Below are 20,981 nucleotides of genomic sequence, written 5' to 3'. Positions count from 1 at the left end.
TAATTAAGTTGAAGTTTCCAGAGTCGTCATACATTTTTTGTACCTCAACTCTTTTTTATAAGGAATGTGGAGTTTAAAGAGTGAAAGTTCAATTTTTGCATTAGCTTTCAGATATAATTAGAGATGTAAGGTTAATGTACCACGGGTGAAAATTTGAATCAAAACTTCGTCCGGGAAAACTGGGTAACACTTGGTAGTCAGAATATATAAGTAAGTAGCGAGTTCAGCGGACCCAGGGTTTATTTAATTGCTTGCAAAGATGTCGGCATACGCTGGGAACTAATTGTGCAGTTCATTTGCAACCGCAAGTTGTGGCATGTCAATTGCTCTAATTTGAAAAGTTTGTCCCCACTACGCTGCAAATTGCTGTCGTTTAACTTACATGTGAAATGAAAATGCCCGGTTCGCGTGTACCGAACGGTACACAGGAGTGATCCGTGCCGCCGATGATGCTGAAGCCGAGAGAGCCTTGATTTTTGGGCAGCACCACTTCCTACAGAGACAACAAAATGCAATATAAGTATTTGTTACGAGTGTATAAGTGTACATAAGACTAAACAAATAAAATAGCTACTAAATATTTCTGTGTTCTATCTCAAATTTGATGAGCACGTTGTGAAGGGTGCTTATGTGGATGGCCTCATTGATGAGTGTAATTATGTGCAAAATTGTTGGTAATATTTACATGAACAATTTCCAAATTTCATGTTATGATAAAGGACAGAGCTTAGTAATAGAGAGAGACAAAGACAAAGAAACCAGGTTAAAGGCAAAACAAAGCAAAAGCCATGCAATTAACGCCAGTTAATCAAACAAAACACATAAACAAGTCAGTTAGAGACGAAAAATAATTTAAAATAAGATGTTATACATTTATGATAACTTCACTGCATATTAAATTAGATTCAATAAGCTAAAATAATTATTTGGTTTGTAGACAAAAGCCCCTGGTTTGCGGTTAAGATTCAATCTAAATCAGAAGACGGAACATGTGTATATATGTTTGCATATGCCAAACACAAGTTGCAGAAGTTGTTTATAAGTGCTTTTAACTGCCTGCGGTGTAACACACTCAATTTAAAATTCAAAACACAACGACACAAACACATACGCCCACGAATGCACGCACACGTACACACGTATGCACACACGCCAACTGTAAGTCTTTTATTAAACTGTCAAAGTATAATTTCAGTTTTACATTCATTAGCCGAGCAGACGACATGCATCCACACAAAGAACTTTTCTGCTACAGATGTAAGCCGTGTCTTGGCTTGCTTTCTTGGCTATAACTTTTGGAAGTTCACTAACACAAATTGGAATCTTTTGGAATGAAGTGCCGCAATCGACGCTGCTGGCCAAATCACATCCACACGTTGCCGAACTGTAAGCCAAATGGCAACAAGTGAAATGAAAAACAATTAAATATTTTATTTGTTCTCGAATGCATGTTTGCTTTGATGTCAGCCATTTGACAGGCGAATGAAAGAACCCTTATGAGTTTGTTCAAGGACTAACAATGAAACCTCCACATTGCATTCTAGGCAGATCTTTCTGTATTCTGTCATTTAGCTCTTACAATAAACGCATTTTTCATGTATCTCTCAGATACAATGCATTATTGAACGGACTCTGTGTGTACATCTTGTTTCAATTGCTTATTCATGTAGCAAACGCTTGAGAGGGAATCCAATACAGTTGCACAGATTTGTATATGTTCAACCGGGTTTTAAGTTATTCCCATCATGGGATTTATGTTTAAATACAATTGTTTTGGTATAAAAAAATTTAGCTTGAATCAACTTATATTAGTAGTAGAATGAACAAGGTAGCGCTGTTATCTGTGATGTAAGGAGGACTTGACTAGTCTTCTAGACATATTTTCTTTTTGTTTTCTTGTTATTGTGTAGTTATCTAATCTATGTCAAAATAAAGTACTGAGTAAATTCATTTAATAATTGATTTTTATGTCAGCTCAGATCTGATAGATATGTTGAAGTAGAGAGCTCTTTATAGAGAATATATAGAAGTTTATGTAAAATTTATAGAGTGTAAAATGACGTGAGAACCAAGGAGTTTTATTTTTCATCTACAAATTCTTTCAGGGGTAGTCATATAAAGATATGCGACTTGACTAAGCTGTATCATAATATAACACATATTCGTATATAAAACATTATATATAATCGTATTAATCTGAATTATATTTAGAAATTGATTATAAAATACTAAAATTATGATATAATTATTTTATTGTGCTCGCGTTAGTAAGTTTTGTTTGCGATAAAAACCACTTTAAAAATTATATTTATTCTTAAACACGTAAAAAAGTTAAAGGTCTTAATTATTTCGTTAGTAAATATCAAATCAAACTTTTAATTATAAACAACCAAATTGAATTCAATAATCATAAATCGTATTTTGCATGCACCATTAACCAATTGCAAATCCTTTCCGATTTCATAGCTTACAATAGTATTGGTTAAAGAGGACCATAGACCGACTACAACTAAGTCATAACTATAATTAAATACTATTTTTTAAATTAGTTCGATGTGCGTGTTTTGCATAATGCTGAACATTTCAATTGTAATTATTTAATCATGTGCATTGGACATCGCATTTTTCAAACGCTTCAACATGGTAGTTCGAAACATTCTTGGGTCTATGCTGTAGCGTCCGTAGTGCATTACAAGCAAGGAGGAGTTTCGATCAAATCATTTCGTTTGCAAAAACGCACAAATTATTTTATTTACAATACGTTTTATATAGGTGCTTAACGGCTATACAAATAAGATGAGGGCCAACAATAGAAAAGAGCCAATTACATTTGTAAACTTTAAAATAAAAAAGTGTTTTTGTGGATGTATGTGTATGTGTGTGTATGTAGGTGTGTGTGTGTGCGTGTGTGTTTATGTTGTGCATAAGTAGGTGAAAAGAAGCTCTCATCCTTGTTGTTGATTGCGTGTGCAATGAGCAGCAAAATGATGCCCCATGGGGAACTTCCACACAATGTTTCAACATTTCCGCTACGTTCGGGAGAGCGTGGAGCCACTTAATACAGGGAATGTATTGTACAAATATATATATATATATATATATATATATATATATATATATATATATATATATATTTATATATATGTATATATTTATATATATATATATATTTATATATATATCTATATATATTTGACAACTTTGGTGTCTTTTGGCATTTTGCTATTTTTTTTTTGCGTTTAGTGTATGCGTGATGTTGTGATAGTCACCTCACTGATCAATGGCTCCGCCAGCTGATTGTCGGTGATGCGCGTCATCACAGTTTCCGTGAATGTTGACTTGGTGATGGTCTCGGTGACGCGACCTATCTCGGTGGGCGCGGCAGGGAACATGGGTAAGTCTGGTTGCGGTTTGTTAACATTCACAGTGACAGCGCTGACGCCCACCTCGTTGGGCCGTGCCACATGCACCTGATGCTGACTGCCGCCGCTGAGAAAATGTGCCGGAATCATCGCCTGAAAATCATCGCTAGTCAATGGCCGTAGAGATGAGGGCTGCTCGTTGTCGTAGATGGTTGATTTTTTATTTATTTTTTTTTTTGCATTTGATTTGGACAATTTTTTCGGTTTTGGATATTTTATTTGTTTTTTTTTTTGGTGGAAAGTTCAGTTTTAATGCAACATTTGGTTTTATAGAAAAAGAAACAAAAATATGTTGGTTTTTGTAAATTTCGTTACACATGTTTTTGAATTTGGGTCTAAAAGCTAAGCTAATCTTTCTGGCTGTAGATGGTATGAATGTGTGGCGTTTTGTAAATTATATACTTTTATAAATGTATATACACAGCTTCTGTCCAGACCCGCCCTCAACTGGGCTCTTCAATCTCAGTGCATACGTACGCATAAGCCAAGGACAAAAAAGCAACACAAATTGCTTGTGCATACTTATCTATAAATGCTTGGGGGTAATATGAGACCAAAAAATGACGAGAAGTAACAAGATAAAACACGAATAGGGCGCGCACAGGGCACATGCAAAACAAACACAAACAAATTTGGTAAATATATGTATATAGTATATATAGTATGTACTAATATTGTGTTTATGTAGTATTTATGTATGTGTGTTGGCTAAGAGCTAGGGTTATAGGTTGATAAACTGGCAGATACGAGTATGTATTAGCACAATTAGATATTCAATATATTTAAATCGTTTTATTGTATATAAAATGAGCTTGTAAAAGAAGGAGTGTTTATGTGTTTATCAACAACAATTTGCGTGAATCCTTGGGCGTGAACTTGTGCGTCAGTTGGCCAACATCCATTCTTAAACTTACCTGCACAAGATTTGACTAGCTGTCGCACAAGTTTTTATGGTTTTTAGTGTTGGCCTGAAGGTTACTTAAGGCTAGCCTGAGCATATAATATTAAGGAACGAACAAACGAGCTTATGATACACATTAAAATGACGTGCAGGCAACTAGATAGTTGACTTAAGCTAGGACACTAACACTACAAAGAACTACTACAAAGTATACGCTTGTTATCTTACCTGAGCCTCGCCAGAGTCGCCGCTACTGGTGGATGCGGCGCCATTAAGCGGGCCATCGCCTTCAGCCTGAGGCACTGAGTTGGTACGACGTGGCGCTGGCACAGGCTGACCCGTGGATTTGTCAATATGCGCAGCTGGAGCAGCGCCAGAGCCAGCAACAGTAGCAAAAGGTGCAGCATTGACGGCAGCAGCTGTTGCAAATCCGTTGGTCTTATTGCTGGGAAGGGTATTATTATTGCTGTTGTTATTATGGACAACACCAGTCGTCACAGTTGCCGCGGGCATGGTGGCCAATGTGTTGTACTTGTAGGGCTGCTCGTCGCCAACAGAGCGTCCAAAGTTTGCTGTTCGAGGAGAGAGAAGCGGTTGAACGAAAGAGATAGGAAAAAGTTAACTAAGTTAAGAGAGCGATGCATTGAGGCGTAAATAGTTTCTAACCTGGTCGATTGGCCAGATAGCCGGATGGGCTCAACGAGTTGAGCACGGCGGGACTGCGCGGACTCAGTGGCGGTTCAAGTGGACCCCGGTATTCGCGTTGAAGCACGAGACGCACAAACCGCTGCGGCTCAGTGAGGCAGGCAACAGCCGCGTCGTGATGTGCCTGCGCCATGTCGTTGCCGTTAATCTGCAGCGAAAAAGGTGTTTTCGTTTATACAATGAAATGCAATTAGCGTCAGTCACTTAAACTACAGCATGGTTTGTTTCACTTACAGCCATCACACGGTCTCCAACCATGATTTTGCCGTCGCGATGCGCCAGACCGCCCTCAGTAATGCGCGATATGAAAATCCCGTCGCAATCATCTTTGAACGGCGGTGAACCCTTGCCGCCGGCTATGCTAAAGCCCAATCCCTGACCAATTTGGTCGCGTATAAGCGTTGTGTGCAATTGAATAAAGCTCAATGGTGCCAGATCCTGTCAAAAAACCACAATGCCAACACAAATCAATCAAATGTTCTAGGGAAAACGGCGGCTTATACTACTACCTTGCCATTTTCTTGCAGCATTCCATTTATGGCTGGCGCGGATGTGGCGAACACATTGCTCGAATAGGTATGAGCAGGTGGCTGCTGTTGGAACTGTTGCACTAACTGCTGTTGCTGCTGTTCTGGAACTATTTGAATGGGCGGAGGAATGTAACGCTCCTGTGTGACAGCTGGAACTTCAGCCACCAGTGGACGTGTCTCTACAGAGATCTGTGAGACGCTGCCATCCTCACTAAAGACTGGATGCCCAATCAGACGTGTCACTTCGCGCTGTACTACCAGCACCAGCACTGCACCACAAGCCTTCAACACCTGTACGGCCTGGTAATGATCTGCATCTACGACAACAATGCCGTTTACTTTGAGCACCTTATCGCCAACTTTAAGGCCGGCCAGATCGGCGGGTCCCGCTTCAGTTACGCGGGATATAAAAATGCCATCGTCATCGCCCTTGAATGGCGTGGAGCCTTTGCCACCAGCTATACTCAGGCCTAAGCCCGCCGTGGTACGCTCAATGTGTATCTCGTACTGCTCCAGACGCAGCTCCGTCACGCCATCAATGTTGTCTGCAAGGAAATAAACTTGTTAGGTCTCCGTTCGAGAAGAGTTTTGCGACCTCAACTGGTTTACAACTGTTTACCAAAATGCTGCCTATTTCGCTCATAGTCCCGCTCTATAGGATCGTAGCTGGTCACGATGCGCACGTGCTTGCCTTTGCGGCGCAACGAACCACCATTGGAGGAGGCCAGCGAGCTGCGTAGGCTGCCCGTGGCAGGACTGTTTCGACCGCTGCCGCCGGCGGCAATCAAGGAGCTACCATTGGTGCGCTGTGCGCTTCGAGGCAGTGTGTTGTTGCCCTCTTTGACTTTAATTTTGACATTGAACATGATGCAGCTTATGAGTTTCTTCTTGAATGCACTTTCAATATGCGCTGCTTAACATTTTCATAGGTTCACTGTTGCACTATTGAAAATTCACCCTGTTTGGTAAAGAAGCTTTTCATTTGAATGCGCTTTCAATAAGCCAAACATTTGCACACCCTGCACTTTATTGCTGTGCGCTTGATTGGAAAATTGCATAATATAAATTTGAACAGATTGTGAAAATTATAAAATACAATTTTTTTATTGTCAATACATTCGAGCCGACAGACTCAATAGATAAAATTTAATTTAAATGCATTGCATAAATTACACATTAATGATATCAATATTTCTTTGCAAATTGAATGGCCCACAAAAGTATCTTGGCCAAATGAAAATTCTGCAGCTGGGCCCTAGTCAAGGCCAATAAGCGAGTGGAGAGCAGACCAATATGGCCTCTCTTGGCTCATAAAGCCAACGACCTTAAGGCATAAAGCGCGCGCACGCCAACATCTACCCATGAAGGCCTTCAAGCAACTTTTGTATAATAATTAAATAAATTAGGATAGAGAGTCCCAAGGAGGACAGCCTATGTTCGTTGTCTACACCATGACTACATCTCTCAACTGCCCCCGCTGCCAACTTGGTTGATTTACACTCAATAAATCCGTCCACAGTTTGCTAAACTTATTTCGGTTTTAATGACTGTCAAGTCTAATGGCATGAGTCGCTTCGAAATTATAATTTCAAATATTAATTGAAGCCTACATTTTTGATGTATTCAAACCGACAGTTATTCGCGGTGTAATCGATACGAATATAAATTATTAAATTCCACTTTTTATAAGCTTCTGTTTAACATTCGCCCAAAATATCGCTGCTCATTGTTGTAATAAATTGGCAATTACTTATTTTGAGTTCCGCCTGAATTATTCGAAAAGGCTTTTATTTAAATCATAAAACAACGACGAATAATAAAAGATACGGCAATAAAAACGAAAAGATTTTCATTTTTTCTTCTTGTTGAGTAAATGTGTGAAATGCTCAACAATTTTACTGATGCTGCGCCATATAAAAACATTTTATGGCTTTTCCCACACACCACACACACACAGACGCATATACGTGCACACAAATTAGGACTTGAAAGCAAAGCCACGAAGAAATCTTTTGCACTTTTCTTCAAAATCTCTAAACACAAGCACAAACATGAAAAACTCTTGCTGAAATTGAGAATACTTGTGTGCTTGTATATATAAACATATATAAAATAACACGGATACCGAAGATAATGGTCTTAATTTTTGAAATAAAGAACAATATTCTTTCATTTGCCTGCCATAGTAATCAGATTAGATAATTTAGTGAGTTGATAAGGGCTATGACTATATATTTAAATATGTATGTATCGCATCAGTTGTTACTTAGCAAAAATGTATTTTCCGACCAATTTATAGTTCCCTCTATACCTTCTAGGTATGAGAATACAAAATAGCAAACAAAATATATAAGACTGGATTTGGCAGACTCAAATCTGATTACACGAATTGACTGCATGAGTGTGTTATTGCTTATGTGTCACAGTCTGTGTGTGATTGGTTGTGAGACTATAGCCACAGCAGCTGCCTCTAAGTTGGCAACAAGTGCAAAGGTGGAGAAAACGATTCTAGCTTATTGGCGCAGATTTAATGTCTACGAGCCTTAAGCTAGCCCAAAAGCCAGTTCTTTGTTCTCAGTTTAAGCCGTATTATATATGTCTAAATATGAGCGACAAATGTACTTTAGAAATTTTGGCAATGTGGATTTGGTAAGAAATATAATCAACTAGATTTTTTTAACTTTGATGGCATTTGCATATTCGATACAATTCTGTACTGAATACAGATTCGAATTATGTAAAAACTCATTATATTTGTTGAAAAAAAAAAACAATATCTTAAGCGTTTCATTCTTTGATCAACTCTAATTTTTAGCTGCGCCACGTGCCAGCGTGTATAGAAGTTACCATTTCCACGCACTCAAATAAACATTGAGCATTTTACGACATTCTTTATACATTTAAGTATGAATTTAAGTATTTTAAAGATACTCAAATGAGCGAAAAGAAGGGAATGAAGATAAAGATATAAAATATAAATACGCCAAAAATGGAACAGCTCATAAAGTGCGCGGGTAAAACTCATTACAAGCGCTGCTGGGAAAACTCTAAACAACAACAGAACGCGATTTCCCTGAACGCACATTCAATGTGAGAAGAGTGAATCAGAGAATGTTCGCCTGCCCCCCACACTGTGACATACAGCTGGCGAATGCCAAATCAATGCGTTGCCGTTGCCTGGGACGCGTTTTGGTTATTTATATGTAAATGACCTGGTCTAGTCTGAGAGTCAAGGAATTTGTGTGTGTACATATGACCAAAATCCCTGGGCAGGTCTGGGCCTGTGGCCCCTGGCGCCTGGCCTTTAGCTCAGATGCAAAACTCATATTTCACATATAACCCAGGCTTTGTGCTTTGTGTCCAGCCATGTCGAGCATGTCCTGTGTCCGGGCATTGACAGCCCGACAGGCGTCTCCGGCATGTTCTTGGTTCGAGTCCAAGTTCAGTGTTAGCATAGCGTCGTACCCTATAGCCTGCTTGTTGACATGTTCGCATTACTTCTGTTGCTACTGGCAGACCATTGACATATTCTCTTTATGACACAAGTCGAACTTGCTGCGAAAACTTGCAAAAACAGTTTCTTTATGCAAATTTAATGGACGCATGTCATAGACTTTATGCCAACTGATGAGCTGGGCACTTGTCCGCCACAACGGAATTTTCATTTATATTCCGACTGCTATCAATTGATCCACAGACCCTTATATACCCAATGCCAATGGCCGCAAATATAAACGCTTTAATTGCATTCCATTTGGATTTCTCTTTTTAAAGCTAATAGCAAAAGATCAACTGTCCAATTGCATTTAAAGAGCTATCGATGAGCACGTGAGCTGGCTCTGCCCTGTGCCCGGCCGTGAAATTTTATGTGGCACGTTGTATCGCAGGGCTCAGCCGGCAGCCGTTGTGATAAATTGCCGGTCATGTTGTGGGAGCTCTTGACAAATTGTAAGTGTATAGCTATCAAAATCCAGCGAGCAACCAGTCGAGCGACGTTTTTAAATGTGGTGACAAAAACTAATGAATCACCATTTTTGTTGTAACATAAAAAAGTTGAATTATTGTTATAAAGCAATGCAAAATGTGGAACTTTGTTATCTGCGCCACTGAAAATTATATATCCTTGTTGGCCCAGCCCAACGTTCCATTAGCGGCTATAGAATTTAAAAATCTTGATAGCACACGAGCGGAGGCGAAAGCATCGAAGACATTTGGTAAATCAAAGTAAAATTATGGTTCGATAGATGAACAAAAGACTTCTGTTGATACGGGTTAGGTATGTATATAAGTTACACATTTCATCATTAAATTAAAACACCCTTTAGAGGTGTATAAAAAAGAATACTTTTTATTGTGTCTATCTTTGATAGGATAGCTGCTTAGACTCTACGCATTTTGTAATGAGTTGCCCTGAGAAGGGGTGCGCTCTTTCATATCTAATCGGCCGTGTACAGGTATGACAACAACAACTTTGGAATGCCTAAAGCCAATTTGATAAGCGCACAAAGCACAACAGAAACAGAATCACGAAATAAAAACAGAAACAAACATCGCTGACGCGCAGCTATGAAAAGTAAATTGGGGGCTGCGATAACGCAGCAAAAATTGGAAAACTGAATCATTACGACATATTTGGGGCGGCGAACAGCACCAACGTTACACGAGCCCAAAGTCAAGCGTTAGTTAATGACCTTGGTCCACCTGTCGTATGCGTAATTTCGAGCAAGGGGCCCATACACCATTGGCTTATCAATGATTACGCTGCGACGGACAACAAAAATTGATATTACGGTATGAAGAAATGACATACAATGCACGCACACTCCCACAAATTACTACAGGTGTGTGAGTCCATACGTGTGGGTACGAGTGTGTAATAAGCTAAGCGATGACATCATAAGTCCATTAATTTTAAGTTCAATTTAGCGCATAATTCGCAAGCCTGACAACTGTTTGTGAATGAAGTAGGATTGTAAGAAATACTATATAGTGCTTAAAGTATGCGAATTATAAATGATTCATTAGAGTAAAATTGTCAGGGCTGAGTTGGTTAGGCAAAAAATGAATTGAACTCAATAGCTTTCAATTTCATTGGAAAAGTTATATAAATTCTTGGTTGGCTACATAGAGAATGTCAATTAAAATGGGTTTCTTGTCATCGCATATCGATTTAGAGTTCAAGAGAATCATAATTATTTAGATAAATCAGGATTTATGATTAATTTCTATCCGAAACAAAAAGCTATTGCAAATGTTATATATTCCGTAACAGCTTTTTTACCAGCGAATCAGAAGGTTAAGCATATTAAAACGCAGTTTGACGTGTGTTCACTGTTGACACATACAGAACGCTTGTTCACTGACATGTTGCCTATTCAGCCGTCAAATCAAACTCCCCTCGCTCGGCCCGTAGCAATAAGCTTCTAGTATTTCGCGCATTTGCCGCATTTTCTCGCTGTGAAGTGTAATGCAAAATCGTGTGACATAACCATCTCCACTTCCGCTGTCGCCGCTTGCTCCCGCTATTCCTGTCGGTTACGCAGTTTATTTCTTAGCCATATTTTCTTTAACTGACATTTATTGCATTTTTTGTGCTTAATTTCAGTGTGAGAAATGTTGAATTATAAAGTAAAATGCAACCATTTAAGCTGCTGAAAATAAGGAACAATTGAACGAGTATTCGACAGTGAAATATCCATCAAAATGCGGATAGTTAAAATTGTTGCCTGCAGCAGCAGCAGCAGCAGCAGCAGCAGCAGCAGCAGCAGCAGCAGCAACAACAACAACAACGACGACGACGACACGGGCAAATAATAATCCAACAAGAGTGTTTAGTATAGCAAAAGGGCAGTTCGGCAAACAAACAAAACAAATACGCACAGTGCAGAAATTCAATAAGGGCCCAGCGTGCAATCAGCAATACAATACATAAAATCAATTGCATTGCTTTGGGCTTATCAACGGTTTCGGATTATTTATTGGCCAACGTACGGCTGGGTTGGCGGTTATATATTATTGAGGGTTGAGGGCTGGGGGTTAAGCAGCAGCAGCCACACTTTAAGAAATCACAATGCGAGCTGATGGCAAATGCAGCGTAGTGTTTGCCAAAGCAATGCAAAAAGGTACTGAGCAAATGTTGATTGTGCTTGTGAAGCAGCTAACCAAAATAAAAAGCAAAAGGAAGGAAGGCAGCGAGCAGCCAGTAAACCGGATATGCACACTACTACTACAACAGAGACCCACACAGACACACACACAAAGGAGATAGACTTGGCATATTTGTCATGTGCAAATATATAAAGATTGAGAGAGAGGAAGGGAGGGGCAGAGCAAGATAGAACTCTGTGACTATATAAACAACATACAAAATTTCCTTTCAAGCTCTTTTTTCAGCGTATTGCATTGCAACCAAAATGCAAATAGCGGAAGCAACTGAAGCTCCAAGGCAGCAGCTCATGTGCTATGGCATAACCTTGAGCAGATATACCGACCTTGCAAGAGCTGCAGCGCCTTACACTTTGCAAATTTGCACTTGAAATTCAATTTGGGCCAACGCTGCGTATCAGCAACCTAAGACTCGGCCGACAGACAGTGTCTAATCAGTGGATAGGTAGCTGCAGCTAAATCGATAAACAGCAACAACAGTTCACACCCTTTTGTAAAATATACTATACATATAAATATATATATATATATAGATTTAACAAGCAACTGTGTGTTTTACATTTCGCTCTTTGTTTTGGGCCTATGACTAAGTCAAGGTATGTGAAGATTTGGACGTCAATGTTATTATTGCTATTGTTTTGGATCTCAAGTGTGAGAGTGTGTTTGTGTGTGTGTCTACTCAGCAGGCGTTAATAATAATAAACAAATAATAGTAAATGGTATTTGTATGAAACTCAAGACAAACGCGTTAAATGTAGCGCGCGCTCTCGCGATGTTGACAAAACGCCAGCGTTACTAAAAAATGACTAAAGTCAGCGGCAAATGGGCAAAGTGTCGAGACCCAGACCCAGAGGCAGACTGCCAATTGCACTCACTCACTCTTCCTCTCTTTCTCTCTCCCTCTCTCTGTCTCTCTCTGTCACTCTTTCTCTCTACCAACAGTACTCACAGTACACCTACCTATACACACAGACTCGCTCAGGTGGCTACTCGACATTTGCCATAATGAGGCGGCTGATTTCAGCTTCAGCTTCAGCTTCAGTTTTCAGTTTTCCGTTTTTAGTTCATTTTTTACACTTTCTCAACTTGTTGCGCTCTTCGTAGCTGTCGCTCTTTGGCGCTTCGCTCATTTGCCTCTTTAATCTTTTTTTTGTCGAGTGTTCACACTGACTTTTTGCTGTAGTTATCTACTCTCCCACTTGCCAGCCCCACACATCTATACGTTCTTGTTTGTTTTATCAGCTTTTGCAAGCCAACAAACAGATAGCGCTTGCTGATAGCCCCAGGCCCTATATATAGGCGCTGTACTGGCCCTAATAACTGGAGTTGTGTGTATTTTTATTTATAGACCGAATTTCGTGCGCTTGTTTACCTGTTGCGCACATATTTTCTTCCCAAACTTTTTTATCTTAACGCACTTTTAATGGGCTTGTGAGATAATTAAATCTTTGTTGCCGTAGTTAACTCAAATTGGTACTCGAATCATTCCTGAACTGATTGTCTCAACATGCTTGATTACAGCCAGGACTGACCTAAGACGTCGTCAGCTTTTCACAATTTTCACTGTCATTGATGCATATGAATACCTTACTTGAAATGCGGAACCTTAATACAGTTCATTAACAAATGTACTGTCCCTTATTACTCTTTACTCTTTGCGGGAGGATGCATTGTTCATTGAAACTGCACTGTGTACCTTCCACGCTTAGGAAACGTCGCGAAACCCAACTTTAATATAAGTACAATACATTACGTAATTAGTTCTAAGAGCTGAAAGTAAGCAGTAGACATTGGCTTAAACTTGGAATTGTTTAGGTTTGGTAGGTTTAGCAGAAAGATAAAATCTATTAGCTACAGAGCGGTAAATTCTTCGTGGAAATACATTTATAAAGACCTCTTTTTGTAGATTTCGGATTGTAGAAAGTCAATTTCACTTAATGTTATTGGCTAGTAGTTTTTTCCCATACCTAATCAGACTTTGACTAAGACCTTTTTCCTTTTCAAACCAACTATTTCGATTGCAATGAAGTTTTTGTTTTGCTATTATTTATTCTACACGCAAGCTGCAGATGGGTATCGTAATTATGATTATTTTAAGTAAATGAAAAATACATTTCTTGACATATTTTTCTATAGAGTTTAACGGTTCTTTACACGAAAAGAAATAAACCAAAGTATAATCAGTCATAAGTACCTAAAATGTGAATTACACTGAAATATTTTAAGAATGGACAAACGCATCGATTGGTTATTGATTATTTGTGGGGCGTAGCCTGCTGTTGCATTCTGAGCATTTAAGAGAGCCTCTTAAAATAGTGAGAGCTCTGAAGAGCTATTTTTTATTGTTTTAAAAAGCATTACCTGCGGCCTCGGCCTTGGGGGCTGGTATTGGGGAGAGCGATATATCGAATGGTTGCTGTTTTTGCTCCTGCTCCTGCTCCTGTTCATATTGCTCGGCATCGGCATTCTCCTCGATGGGGGACTGAACATTGGTCAGCGAGTGCTGCGGCGTAGGCGAATTGCGGTCTTGTGAGGCCAAAGCATTGGCTAAAATTTCATTGGCCTGCTTGTCGGTCAAGTGCTGCACGCGTTTATTTTTTAGATGATGCGGCGTATCGCTAAGAGAGTACCAATCGGATTAACAACATGATGCACAACGCACTTCTTAATATGTCTTACCGTCTATGCAGCTTGGGGGGTCGTTTGTAAAAGTCGTCGTCTTCGCCCTCCACCTGAAATCCCACGCGTCGGTCGGTCTCCTAGAAGCATGACCAAAAAAGGTTATCAAACTTATTTTATTAGTTGTAAAGTATAAGCTACTCACATATTCATCTTTATCATCTTCAGCATTAGCGACATCAGCAACTGTTGCTACTGCAATGTCGCTGCCGCTGTTGGTTCTGGTTTTTGCTGACACTGAGTCACCCTGTGTGGTGGTTGGTGGCGCAGCTGCGGTTGCTGCAGATTGCGTTGGTGAAATGACACCAACTGTAGCGGGTTTGGAATTCACCACTGCAGCTGGTTTCTGTATTGGCTGAGCAGTAGTTGAGTTATTGGTGGCTGTCACCACTAACTGTTGTTGACTATTGGCCACAGCGGGGGTTTCTGTCACGACTAACTTGCTGCCATTCTGTTACAAATAAATTGGATATAAATTTTAGTATGCAAAATGTTAAGGAAGCAGAAAATAGTAGCGTAAAAAGTTTAATTTAATCCAGAAGATAAGCATTATATGTAACTAGGCGAATAAAAGCATACCTATAAATACAATACTTTAATTTTAAATTTTAAAAATTGAGCTATAATTATAAAATATATAAGAAAAAAACGGTATAGCTAAATTGAATTTGATTTTAATTAGATATCAATATTACTAATAATACTGTTAGTATGGATAAATAATAGCTTATATATTTTATAATTAGGGTAAATAGAAAGTTACGGTAAATAGAAAGTTGGTAAATAGAATCGAATCGAAAAAATTGATTAAAATAAAATAATGGTATTATAGATAGATATGTAGGAACATTAATAAGAATAAAATATCAATAAAATACGGTTTATTAAACTACCATAAAATGAGGTCAGAAGTTTTGAAATGCGTTCAAGAGTAAGCATGCCTTTGATGAACCCCAATTGTGTAAATTGTGTTCTTTTTCATGGCAATTAGGGGCATTTGAAGTAGAGGCATAAACTTGACACTTGAACCTGTTCACTTGATCTTCTTGTATCATTTACCTCCTCTGGCAGTGTCACCAAATTGACATTTTCTTCATGTCGACTTCGCTCCACTTTGAGTTTCTGGGCCTTCGCTTTTAGATCCTTGGGATGCGGCGTATTCTGGCGCACAAATGGCGTATCCTTCTCCTGGGCGACCTCCTCTGAAAATTTGACAATGGTTCGTGATGGTTCACGCTCCTCGTACGGCTCGGAGTCTGATTCCAAATCGCGTGCTGCGGCAGAAGTGAAAATTGTTTATGAATAATTTACTCTTTATTGTTGTTTAACTAATTGATATATTAAAAAAAAGGCATGCGCATGCATAGTTAGGAGCTGTCGGTATGATTTCTAAATATTTACATTATTTTCGCTTAACGACCTGTGGCTCAGCCTATATAAATTCAATACATACGGCAATTGAAAACCCAACTGCAACAACGAGGCATATATATATATAAATATTTTTATTTGTTTCAGGCAGTGGCATAAACATTCTCCCCCCGTCCGCATCCGCAGATACTCTCTAATCCATCAAGTGCTTGTGGGAATGTGCGCCATAAATTTCCACTCGTAAACAATATTAAAATTGCAACATGTGGGCAACCCGCTCACCATTTATAATACATTGAGCGGCTGGATTGCGGTCAGAAGAGCGGCCAGTGGCGCTGATCAATACACAAATTCAAATCGTTGTTTATGACGGAAGTAGTTGGCCCTGGCTTAAGTAGCTGCATCCAATGTCAGCTCGTAACTTACAATTTTTACTGAGCACAACAAATTTTTACAATGACCAACACCAAGTGGGGTGTGTTTGTGTGTTTACGGACGTTGTTACCGCCACTGATAGCTCAAGTGATTTGGCGGGGCTTCAGCTATGCTCATATGGAGATTTATGTAAATAAAACAGACTAGTAATAACAATAATAATGCTGAGGGGCGCCCATTGTCTATTGTCTCTCGCCGGTTTAACGACTGCGTGTCTTGACCGTCATAGCTTTAATTGGATAATTTGAACGTCTAAGTGACGCGGGCGCAGCCACCACGCACAGCCACTATATGTCGCAACAGACCCCCAAAAAGCTTAACCCACATATATGCACTCGACTCTATTGAAGAGCCGCCGCGCCGACTGGTCTTGAGCATTTTCACGCAAGTGTGTTAATTGGATAGAAATATGCTTGATGCACTCACGAAAATCATTTAATTCAGCATTCTCAAGCTTAGGCATGAGTAACAGGAGCTGAGACTGATAGACTACAATAATATCCTGTACACAAAGGCCGCAGCATGTCATTTTATCCAGAGTTTATGAATTTATCACCAACTCTAGGAATATGTTTGCAAATGTGTTTATAGTAAGTTATATGCATCTAGACCTTATAATCTCTAAGTCATGCTTGATTCATTTTCATTTCTCATAAATAGACAGAGAACTTTATGCCCCTCACAGTCGCTTACACAAAACTATTAAACATACTTCACGATGAGTACAAGTTATGAAGAACGAGCACAAAGGCTGATGATCTGATCGATGTATTTTTAGCACTTTATGCGCGTTGCTTTAAAACTGGTTTCCGACTTGAAAACAGTTACAAAATATTATTATTGAATGCCAAACTAGCGAGGCTGAGAGTAAAACTACGCAATAAAACGAAAACAATATGAATGAGTTCCACAGTGAAACATCGAGAGAAACAAGGCATACCACACTGAATTATACTGAATGATATATGATATAAGCAATCAAGTTTATCTACAGACTTAGACCCGTGAATTCTCTATTCGGCTGTTTTAATAGTTGGGTTTAGTTACTGGAAAATACAATTGGAGGAAGACCACAAAGTATGATATTTGTTAAATAAAGTTCTCATTAGGCATATTCCAATGTTCTTCAAATGTCATGCTTCACTGTAACTAACAGACAGTCAATTTATCAATGTACACATTTTGTCGGTCTAGAATCGTGAGCTCTCTTAGAAAACGATTAATATTATTAAGCATCGGGTCTTTTTTAAAATACGATTACTCGTGAATTCAATTATATGTATTCATCGACCGCCTGTCGATCTTGCTCTACATTCAGAGCAATCCAGACCAGAACATGACGTCATTAAAGTTGACATCACTCGGAGCAGGGGTGTCTAAACAAAGAAAACGGCTGTGCAGCGGAACAGACACTTTGATCTGACGTGCTGCTACTGACAGGCAACTGTTTAATAACAGATTTCGTATCTGAATCAGAATCTGTATCGATATGGGAAAGCAAGCCACGAATCAGTAGCATAAACTAGGCAGCTATCGTTCAAGAGCCGAGCGTTGAATGATTGGCAATGCGGTGGGATCTTTGATGGAAAGCACGCGCAAGGCAAATATTTTCCGGACCGGCTGTCAAATGAATGAATATACACAGCAAATAATAGCATTATCAAATCAAACAGCAAATCACAATCCGAGTGCGCTTTCTGAAGTACATGTTGTGAATGGAATGGGTGTGCACATTACTAATGCTGCTCCACAGCTTATACCCTCTTGGCATGGCCACGACTGGCCCAACTTCCACATACAACTTCTTGTTATCTGATTTATATGACGTCATCTGACGGCACTAAACTGGTTTTCTTTAAGCAAAACAACAAAATACAAGTTCTAAAAGCAACCACAATGGACAAAAGAGCAGGCTTTAGTAGATTCTTTCTCAAAGCCAGAGTTTAGAGTTTTTAAGGTAACAGACGTAAGGAAAGGGCATGCATAAGTTAAGGCTAAACGATTATATGCGCTTACTATTTAGTAGAGTTGTGTACCGAAGATAAATGTTTACAAATTTGGTAGTTTGAAGCTTTACATATGCATAATCTATCATACATCACTAAAATTAATTTTTCGACATATCTTGTATTAATTTTTTTATACAAAATATTAGTAAAACATGAAAAAATAATAAACATTTATTTAACACAGCCCTATAAAAAGATTCACAACTCTGCTATATATTTATTGTTACATGCCAACTATATATATATGGGTTTTATATGAATAGCGATTGTTATTGGAAAAGTTACAGGCAACGCAAACCTTTCTGTTGATAACTGAAGAAATCCATCGAATCGAACTTTTCGCTAGATCTATAAAGCGCTTGAGGTGGATAATCTTTGGAATATTTTTGTTTGTGTGTTTGTTTTTGTTTGTTTAAGATATGTGAGTGAAGGTGCAGTAAGGTATTGAGAGTGCAAAAAAAAGAATAAACATAATCGATAAAAATAGGAACATTGAGATATTTGAGTTATTTTCAATAATGTGTGTTGGTGCACGAACAAATTTTAAGGCCAAATAACGTTCAAAGTTTTTAGTTACAAAAAAAAAAAAAACAAAATAATTAAGAAAATTTTAGAATTTAGAAAAGCGTTTACAACTGGATATCCAAAGCATTGCGCATTGCTTTAGTTGGGACAATCACAAAAAAGTTTCAACTTCTTATCTTATCGCGAGCATAGATTGCACCACGACGATATGGCCCAGGCATATACGCGTGCAAAGTATGCCAGCTAAAGATAAGCGCCCTATATTTATTGGCCAATGTTGAAATTTTTGGCCCATGACTAAAGCAATGAGAACGCACCTGAAATCACGATCTCAAGCAGCATTTACCAGTTGCTAGTTGCCATTTACCCTTAACATTTCAAACTTACCTGGTGTAATGGGTTGGTATTCCTGTTGGGGCAGCAGATAACAGGAGAGCACCTGTTCGCCCGTCTCAACATCCATGTCCGGCTGAAAGGTGAGCAGTGGCTGTGATTGATTTTCAGACAACCAGACTGCTTTCAGCTGGAGATTGACCAACGAGTAGGGCAAATACAGCAACTGGTTGCCGCTCACGTCGAGCACATGCAGCACCGTACAGTTGCCCAGCTCGGGCGGCAGCTTTTTCAGCTTGTTGTCACGCAGACTAAGCACACCCAGATTGCTGCACTGGCCAATCTCCAGAGGCAGATACTCTAACGCATTGCGATCCACGTTTAGATTGCTTAACTTGGTCATGTTTCCAATCGAGGCAGGCAGCTCGGATAGGAAGTTTTCTGTCAATATCAGCTCCTGCATGTTATCGCAGCTACAAAAAATATTGTATGTTTCTTATTGGAGCCCAGAACAAATTTTTTTATACTCACTTTCCGAGTGTATCGTTTAGGCGCTGTAAACGATTCTGATCCAACTTCAATATGGTCAGACGGCTCAGTTTGGCAATACCATCGGGTAGAGTCTCGAGCAGATTTTGCGCCAAGTCCAGATCGGTCAAGCTAATCATGCCGCCAATTTCGTTGGGCAGCTCCTCCAGCCGATTTTCGGAAACATCTAGATAAGTTAGCTTGGTTAAGAGTCCCAGCTCTGGCGGCAGTCGCTGCAGCTGATTGTGATCAAGCCAGAGCTCGTGCAGGCCTGGCAAATAGCCGAGATATGGTGGTAAATCCTCGATTTCGTTATCGCCCAGATCCAGGCGCTTCAGCTTCGTGAGCTGGCTAATAGTTTCGGGTAAATGCTTGAGCAGGTTCTCGCGCAACTCCAATGACTCGAGCTGCGTCAAACTGCCAAAATCGGCCGGCAATGTTGTAAGCGACATGTCATTTAAGCCCAGCACAGTCAAATTCTTCAGCTGCGAAAAGCCCGATGGTAATTTCGGTATCGGGTTCGAGCTGAAGTCGGCCACCTGCAGGCTTTGCAGATGCTTAATGTCATCGGGAATGTCGGGAATATCTGCGATATAATAAAAATAATACATCAATATTGTTTGTTATCTTGTTTATTGAGCAACATTATCGATTTGGGAGCATCCATTGTTGAACCCGACCTATTGCTTACGCGTGAATTGCGCTAAAGGACGTCCCTAAAGTCCACATTTAATTATTTATAAAATATCTATAAATATTTAATGAAAGCACTCTACAGCAACAAGTTGGAGAGTTGGCTAGTAAAAGTTATTCAACTAGAAGATACTCTATATGAGTATTTCGTCAACATAAACATTCAAAAAAGCGCTTAGAAAGAAGCCATATAGATATATAGCAGAAATAAACCGATAACTGACTCAATAATTTATTTTTATTTCATAGCTGCAATCAACTTTTTCTATATGTGAGTTCACAAACGTCTGCATTGTTTGTATAGTGTATATTCAGATTGTGTTCGATTCACTTAACATAGGCTTATTCACTCTGTCCTTTTGTTTTTTGTTGCGGTCACAGCAGTTCGATAAAGCGAGACGAAGCGTAAAATGACAAATGAAACTTGTTGATTGAGTAAAATTTCAACTGTCATAGCGGAAATGCGCACGCAAAAGCCAAAGTTTTCATTCATTCATATATATATAAATTAATATGTTGCTGGTCCAGCGATGAACTAGGCGTCGGTGGCAGGTCCAGCGTTGATCGGGTATTTATAGTCTTAATCAATAAGTTGCTGGTCCAGCTATGAGCTAGGCGTCGGTGGCAGGTCCAGCGTTGATCGGGTAATTATAATCTTCTTATGATGATTATGTTGGAGGGTTTG

At 39.3% G+C, this 20,981-nt stretch overlaps 1 protein-coding gene and 1 long non-coding RNA gene across 23 annotated transcripts in view; one reads left to right on the top strand and one right to left on the bottom strand.

Moving 5' to 3' along the window:
• Nucleotides 1-20,981, bottom strand: part of LOC111596097 (protein lap4) — a 67,085-nt gene that overhangs the window by 26,092 nt on the left and 20,012 nt on the right. For 15 of the 22 annotated variants that reach the window (XM_023310169.2, XM_023310253.2, XM_023310177.2 and 12 more), the window contains exons 4-15: nt 19,607-20,189; nt 19,130-19,548; nt 15,462-15,676; nt 14,548-14,853; nt 14,403-14,482; nt 14,085-14,341; nt 5,538-6,103; nt 5,263-5,466; nt 4,990-5,176; nt 4,552-4,895; nt 3,270-3,554; nt 383-493 (exon numbers count right to left, since the gene is read on the bottom strand). In XM_023310169.2, coding sequence (XP_023165937.2) covers nt 383-493; nt 3,270-3,554; nt 4,552-4,895; nt 4,990-5,176; nt 5,263-5,466; nt 5,538-6,103; nt 14,085-14,341; nt 14,403-14,482; nt 14,548-14,853; nt 15,462-15,676; nt 19,130-19,548; nt 19,607-20,189 — 3,557 coding nt within the window. Of the gene's footprint in view, nt 1-382; nt 494-3,269; nt 3,555-4,551; nt 4,896-4,989; nt 5,177-5,262; nt 5,467-5,537; nt 6,104-6,177; nt 6,517-12,468; nt 12,527-14,084; nt 14,342-14,402; nt 14,483-14,547; nt 14,854-15,461; nt 15,677-19,129; nt 19,549-19,606; nt 20,190-20,981 lie in introns of those variants that run through there. The other 7 variants (XM_023310220.2, XM_023310310.2, XM_023310318.2 and 4 more) reach the window with 3 other exon arrangements.
• LOC111596224 lies at nt 820-1,621 on the top strand. Its single transcript, XR_002751243.1, has 3 exons — nt 820-1,158; nt 1,211-1,386; nt 1,468-1,621. It is a non-coding gene; the product is annotated as an uncharacterized LOC111596224 (long non-coding RNA).

Source organism: Drosophila hydei, unplaced genomic scaffold, assembly GCF_003285905.1.
Source record: "Drosophila hydei strain 15085-1641.00,03,60 unplaced genomic scaffold, DhydRS2 tig00000063-arrow-pilon, whole genome shotgun sequence".
In the NCBI taxonomy this organism is placed as follows: Eukaryota; Metazoa; Arthropoda; class Insecta; order Diptera; family Drosophilidae; genus Drosophila; species Drosophila hydei.
This window is presented reverse-complemented; position numbering and strand designations above follow the sequence as displayed.